Source organism: Dipteris shenzhenensis, chromosome 27, assembly GCF_047967505.1.
Source record: "Dipteris shenzhenensis isolate YYH24624 ecotype China chromosome 27, Dip_SZ_1.0, whole genome shotgun sequence".
Taxonomy (NCBI): domain Eukaryota; kingdom Viridiplantae; phylum Streptophyta; class Polypodiopsida; order Gleicheniales; family Dipteridaceae; genus Dipteris; species Dipteris shenzhenensis.
Genome location: NC_141622.1, coordinates 5261816 through 5269030, shown reverse-complemented (window position 1 = coordinate 5269030; position 7215 = coordinate 5261816). Strand labels below are relative to the sequence as shown.

The following is a 7215-nucleotide window of genomic DNA, read 5'->3' as shown; positions in this document are numbered from 1 at the left end:
TTGATGAGCACTTTGGCAACCTCAACATCATTTGTTATGGGGATTTCTATCAAGCAAAATTAGTAAAGGATGCATGGGTGTTCAAACTAAGTGAAGACACATTAGATTGTATGGCGAGCACATATTGGAGAAGGACCTTCAATAAGGTTATGTCATTTGATCACATGGCTTGATTATAATATCTAACTAGTCCTTGAATAAGAAGGAGAAGATATGTTTTCCCTATTCTAGCTCCCCCTATTCTGAAGCAGTTCAAGGCTGTTATGCACGAGTTGTCTCTTTGAGGCAAGGAGTTGGTAGCACTCAATTTTATTTCTCCAATATGTGTTTGCCATATAATCTAATGTGTCTTCACTTAGTTTGAACACCCATGCATCCTTTACTGGTTTTGCTTGATAGAAATCCCCATAGCAAATGATGTCGAGGTTGCCAAAGTGCTCATCAAAGTAATGTTTCAGGGAGCGCGTTCGGAGGTCCATGAAATTGAGGGTTCTTCGACCTACAAGTGATATCTCACCAAAGACAAGCAATTGCACCATTTTGTAGAGGTTGCTCAATGTATCTAATTTCTCTCTTGGTAGGAATGTAAGATTCTTGCTAAGAATGGGCAAGTGCAATGCCGAATGAATAGTAGTTTCATGAATGTTGTAGGCAGCCTTGTCAGTGTAGGCAAGCATAAGGACCTTCAATAAGGTTATGTCATTCGATCACATTGCTTGATTTTATAATATCTAACTAGTCCTTGAACAAGAAGAAGGAGAAATATGTTTTCCCTATTCTAGCTCCCCTTGTTCTAAAGGAGTTCAAGGCTGTTATGCACGAGTTGTCTCTTTGAGGCAAGGAGTTGGTAGCACTCAATTTTATTTGGGTGCAATATGAGGAAAGCTTACAAAGACACTTACACAACCATGTAAACAAAAATTCAACACTAATCTTCCGAGTTGCAAAAGAAGTTCAAATTGGGCCATCTAAAACTAACATACTAACAAGGCAACAATTCCCAATTCAACCAGCACAGCAGCTAGAAGAATTCATAGATCTCACGGTCTCATAATGGAAAGAGTCGCGTTCTCTCCTAAAAATGTATGCCCCCATGGGTTGGCATACACAGCCTCGTCATGAGTAAAAAAATTTGAGAATCTTTATGGAACCTCTACAGAAGGAGAACTTACATGTGAACAAAGATGTCCAACAAGAAATGGAAAGACTTACCAATGAAAAATGTTAGAAGACTCTACTAGAGAAAACTTTCAAAACCTAAACATTGAACTTAACTGTTCACTCTTTAAACACAAGATAACACAAGCAAAAATAATCACAACATTCATGCTTGATACATTTCAAGCGATACACACGTACTCTTCTTGCGGTTCATGTGTACTCTTGTTAGTACATCAATCAAATGGAATAAAAATAATTATCAAAGTTTGACATGGATTACATGATTATCGCCATCTACAAGGCACCAACTGTACATGTGCAATCTCTACTCAACCTCGTACAAAAAATACTTGTGCATAATCAGCATCATACCAAGATGAAAATTCTACTCGATGATTTAAACATCGATATGTGTAAGGAGAGCATCGTGGTGTTCCAACAACAAGTTCCAACAACAATGTATGGAAGCCTACTAAATCACATTTGGACAAACATTCCTAAGCCCCAAACCACTCCAGGAACGTCATATGCCTATAAGACTGATTATTATAATATCTTTCTAGCAGGGGCATACGTGGCATTGCCACCTTGTTTAAGAGTGGGTAGTAGGTCTAACACGCACGGTGGTTTTGATTGGCGGTTATGGGAGGACTGGAAACCGCTGGTATTGCAATGCATTGATAACTGCTAGCTTGCACGCACTCCCCTTGCCCTACCCATTACCCACTGGACTGGACTGGACAGCACACACACTTTCTTTGCTTTTCTCTCCGGAGCTCCCTTCTTCTTCCTTCCGACGGGATTTCTGTGCCTCTTTCCCTGTCTCTTGGTTGCTTTCCCTACTTGCCTTCCTCCCGGCTCCCACGCTTCCTGCCCCAGCGCAGCCTTAGCTTGTCTTTCTTGTTTGTTGCTACAGACTTATATTAATAACCCTGCTCTGCTGCCTCTGTAATTAGCTTGTGGCGTCGGTCCCTTTTCGCATTGCCCCCTTCCGAAGCTCTTGTCTTGCAAGCATCCCCTCACATACCCCCCCGCGCCCCCCCTTCCATTCCTGTCTAGCCTAGCTCAGCTCACCTTCCAGCATGCACGTCCACAATACATGGGGCGGGTCCTTCGACGTCACGATGGACTCCGCCACGGACGACGATCGCAGCCGGAACCTGGACATGGACCGAGCGGCCCTGCAAAGGCTGGAAGAGACGCAGCAGAGCTGGCTCCTGGGGCCTAGTGAAAAGAAGAAGAAGAAATATGTCGACTTGGGATGCATAGTGTGCAGCAGGAAACTATTTTGCTATATCGTTGTTGGCTTTCTCGTTTCAGCGTTCATTGCTGGTTTTGTGACCTTGATAGTGAAGACTATACCGCACCATCATCCAGCGGCACCGCCGGAGGATAACTATACACAGGCGTTGCACAAGGTTCTCATGTTCTTCAATGCACAGAAGTGTAAGTTGTTTCTTTTTATTGAACAATGCGGTCGCCAGGGCTTCTTTAATTCTCCGATGCAGTGAAGGTTGGTGAGTTTGTGAGGTTTCTTTGGGAGGCCAGGTGCCCCGAACGACTCGCAGCGTGGTTTTGCTGTGTTATGGGTAATGGAAAGAGTTGGAAAGGTGCAAACGAGAACACCGGCGCTGTTGAGGTTGAGTGAGTAGTGGGGATAGGTACGCACTGAAAAGGGGCCGGCCACAGTTGGATAGGCAGGTGCGTGGCTGACACTGAATGCTGCGAGCAGGTTGTGAGTGATGGAGAGGGGAGGGAGTGAGCTGGGAGAAGATATCGAGCACAGATCCGCATGCCTCGAGGGGTCAATTTAGGCTTGACTCTTGGGAACAGAGCTCGTCTGTGTTGATCTTGTGGACGGTGGGGTGGGTACACTACTACCCTCTCTGTCATCTTCTTTTAGGTGCTGGAGAGATGGATGCAGTGATGCACCATGCTGGAGAGACACTTTTAGACTCTGGACTCCGTCGAACTTGTTGTTACTGTCCGAATGTCCCGCCCCTCTGCGTCACACATGGCTGGTGCTTTTACACTATCATCACTGTATCAATGTCGTGGCCTGTAAGTCACGCTAGGCATTTTCTGCTTTTCGGCTCTTTGCTCTAGCTTTACGGGGGAAACGTGTTGTTCCTTGCAGCTGGCAAGCTCCCGAAGCACAACAATGTGTCGTGGCGTGGAAATTCTGGGCTTAAAGACGGATCGGCACAGAGCCAGGATCTGGTGGGTGGTTACTACGATGCGGGAGATGCCATCAAGTTTGGATTTCCGGGTGCGTTTACGATCACGATGCTAAGCTGGAGCGTGATCGAGTACAGTGCTAAGTACGAAGCCATCGGGGAGCTAGACCATGTCAAAGAGCTGATCAAATGGGGTACCGATTACATGCTAAAGACGTTCAATGCATCGGCGCCAAAAATCAGTGTTCTCTGGGGACAGGTAAAGATGAAAAAGCTTTTCTTTCACCTGTGTATATACGCAAGGGACGACTGGATTTGGGCTTTGCCATTTCGGGCTGAGAAACAGAGTAGTATAGGGAGATCCTGACTCTCGACATTTGCAAATGGAACATCAGGTGGGCACAGGCGGGGCTCCAGGTGCACAGACTCCCAACGATCACTATTGTTGGGAGAGGCCAGAGGATATAGATTACCCTCGCGATGCCTACTCCTGTGGTGCTTGTTCCGATTTGGCCGCGGAGATGGCAGCAGCTCTGGCTGCCGCGTCGATAGTTTTCAAAGACAATCGCGCATACTCTCTCAAGCTTGTCAGTGGCGCCAGAGTGCTGTTCGCCTTCTCGAGGGACAGCAGGGGAAGGTACTCGAAGTCCATACCCGATGCGGAGCAGTTTTACAATTCTACCGGCTATTGGGACGAGTATATATGGGGGGGAGCGTGGATGTATTACGCTACCGGGAATACGAGCTATCTGCAGCTGGCCACGACGCAGGGGATTGCAAATCACGCAGGAGCGAGCGGAGGCTGGAAGTACTATGGTGTCTTCGATTGGAACAACAAGCTACCTGGTGCACAGGCAAGGATTCATCATCTCCGCCAGCGATGGCATTTTCCGTCAGTGTTGTGATAATTTTGTTGCTGCTCTTGGTTTGCAGGTACTGCTCACTCGATTGAGGATGATGATGAGCCCCGGCTATCCCTACGAGGAAGTTCTCCGGCAATACAACAATGAGACCAACCTCTTCATGTGCTCCTACCTCCCCCAATTCAAGGTCTTCAACGTAACAAAAGGTAGCAGAGTCTTTGAAATGGAAAAGAACAATCGGTACCGTTGATAATCTCTGATAAGGTAATTGTTGTTGACGGAAGTGCCATCTTTCCTACGGTTGGGTCTGCAGGTGGGCTCATGGAGTTCAACTACGGCAATCCTCAGCCGTTGCAATACGCTGCGAGTGCGTCGTTCCTGGCTGCAGTGTACGCCGATTATCTGAGCGTGGCGGATGTGCCGGGCTGGAACTGCGGACCGAATTTTTTCGTCAAGAAAGCTTTAAGGGACTTTGCCAGATCGCAGGTGAGAGGCCGCTCGATTGTACGATTGTTATCTCGATTTTGATCAAATGAAAATGATGATGATGATGATGATCGTCGCTACTGCAGGCGGATTATATCCTGGGCAGCAATCCGGCGAAGATGAGCTACGTGGTGGGCTTCGGAAAACGCTACCCGACTCGTGCCCACCACCGCGGAGCATCCATTCCCAAGGGCAAAAGCTCTAGAGGATGCACCACCGCCTACAACTACAGGGACGCCAGGTCCCCCAACCCGCATCTGTTACTGGGCGCCATGGTCGGAGGACCCAACGCCCACGACAAATTCGCTGACGTCCGCTCCAATTACAACTTCACCGAACCTACTATCGCAGGCAACGCTGTCCTGGCTGCTGCCCTCATCGCCCTCTCCGGTGGTGACTCCGGTGGAGTCGACTCCAACACCATCTTCTCCGCCATCCCTTCCCTCTCCCCCAACGCCCCTCCGCCCCCTGCTCCCTGGAAGCCCTGACCTCGACAACTATTTGCTTACACGATCTCGTCCCTTCGGCCTATAGCTTTGCTGAAAGCACAGTCTTCTCTATGCGTAACTAGATATATCTCTTGCTTCCACAACTAGTTTCACAAAATTACGGTCGGCTCTCTGACAGTTGCGTAGCCTGGATGCTCACCCAAAAAAAACAAGATGAATTACTGGAGTTTTTGAGGGTGTGACGTGGCTATTGTATGTCTATAGAAAGCAGGGAGTGATTGGACCAGTAGACTGTGTTGGTAAAGGAGAGTCGCCGAATGAACTGTGTTGGTAAAGGAGAGATGTCCTCTTTGTAGTAAGTGGGAATGCCAAGGCCTTTGTTGCTTGAAATGACTTGAAATCCCTGTAGTTGTATTGTGTGTGATAGATCTGTGTGTTTCTCGGAGGCAAAGGATTTTTGCAGCGATCATACTTTGAGTAGTTGTATTGTGTGTGATAGATCTGTGTGTTTCTTGGAGGCAAGGATTTTTGCAGCGATCGTACTTTGAGAGGAGAAGATGTCTTCAACCTTGTTGAGGCTTTGTAAACTCTTTTTGCACCATCTTGTCTACTTTGATTTGTTTATGTTCAATTTTAACAAGAGGTAAAGGTTTGTGCTCTGATATAACTTAGGCCATTTGCTCTGATATTACATGGATCAAATACAAGCACGTCCATTGTGAGACTCTGGGCAATGTATTGTACTTGCGGTTGGTGGTTGCATCGATTGTTCCTTGATTTGTTCTTCTTCCCAATTTAGAACTCAAGCACGACAGGGAGTATGGGGGACTAGGTTCTTGGTGTGCTGTCTCTATAGAGGAACTTGTTTTCAGATCATGTTTGCGTGCTCGTGTTTCAGTCTTTGAAATTGATCCAAATCACATGTGGCTTTTATTGCACATTCACATCGTAGAAGATTCCATCTGTACCATTGACTATCCCATTATGTGCGTTCAAAGTTCATGAATGTATTTCTATAATCATCTCATAATTCTTTATGTAGCCGAGTAGTGTTCGTTGGATTTGTTGGGATCTACATTACCTTGCTACATGTCTTGTGCTTGATTTGTGTTGAATACGTACTCGTTGTGGTTGTCTTTGGAAGCGTTCGTGTAGAAAAGATATAGAACAAGGTGTTTGGTTGACATTTGGTATTTCGCGGAGGTGTTTGTGGTTTAGGAAGTCAAGGTCAGCATCGGTTTGTAGACCGACCTTGATCTTGTTGATGAGAGCAAGGAATGTTCAGTTGTTTTGATGCATTTGTTAATCCAATTCAAAAAAGTAGTTGAGATCTCCAAAAAAAGATGTGCATAGGAGATGCATATCTGTTGAGTAAAACCTAATGGCTCACGGAAGCGTATGTTTGTTGCGATGAAAGTGTTTATTTGACCTTGTCTACGGCTAGTAACTCCTCGGGGGGTGCACTACTAAGAAACCTATGTATCACGGGTGTTCAAGGGGTATTAAAAAATTCCTCAACTAATTTTTTTCTCCTAATAAAACCACCCCTATTTTGTTATGAACTAATGGATTTTTTTTCTAAAGTTGAATTTAAAAACCCTCTTGTTAATTTAATCTTGTTAAAATTTTGCCAAAAGTTGAATTAAAATACCTCTTCTTTGGAATGCACGTGGTATACTAAATTTTTTGAGGTGAACCCCTCGAGAGTAACTCCGAGTGTTTGTGCATTAACGGCAAGGTTTTCGATGAATCAATTGAGAGTGGTGTATGTTGATGCAAGCATGGAAACTTGGAAGGTTATGCTTCCGATAGCGTGCACATCTCTTCCCGTGTATGCTAGTAGCATTGCTCTACACATTTCAATGGCAGAAGTGTCATTGTGCGAGTATCAACATAGTAGTGCTTGAACCAATAGCATGAGTTTGTATGTTTTACTCGTGCCGTCTTCTCTTGAGAGGAATAGGTGGAAGCGCTTGTGAGGATGCAACCATTTCTTCAACATGATGTATTCCAGAATGACCCATTACTAGGAGTTAAGCTTTTGCAGCATCTTATAGTATGTCTTGTTTAGCATTATAT

The 7215-nt window shown here is 45.6% G+C and overlaps 1 protein-coding gene across 1 annotated transcript; it reads left to right on the top strand.

Annotated features, from left to right (window-relative positions):
• Positions 1–2121: 2121 nt before the first annotated feature.
• Positions 2122–5421, top strand: GH9A1 (glycosyl hydrolase 9A1). The gene is made up of 6 exons (XM_087398114.1): positions 2122–2607; positions 3299–3597; positions 3734–4192; positions 4272–4407; positions 4515–4687; positions 4774–5421. Exons 1-6 carry the CDS (start codon positions 2244–2246, stop codon positions 5173–5175), a joined length of 1833 nt encoding a protein of 610 aa, XP_087254240.1. The 5' UTR covers positions 2122–2243; the 3' UTR covers positions 5176–5421.
• Positions 5422–7215: the final 1794 nt, after the last annotated feature.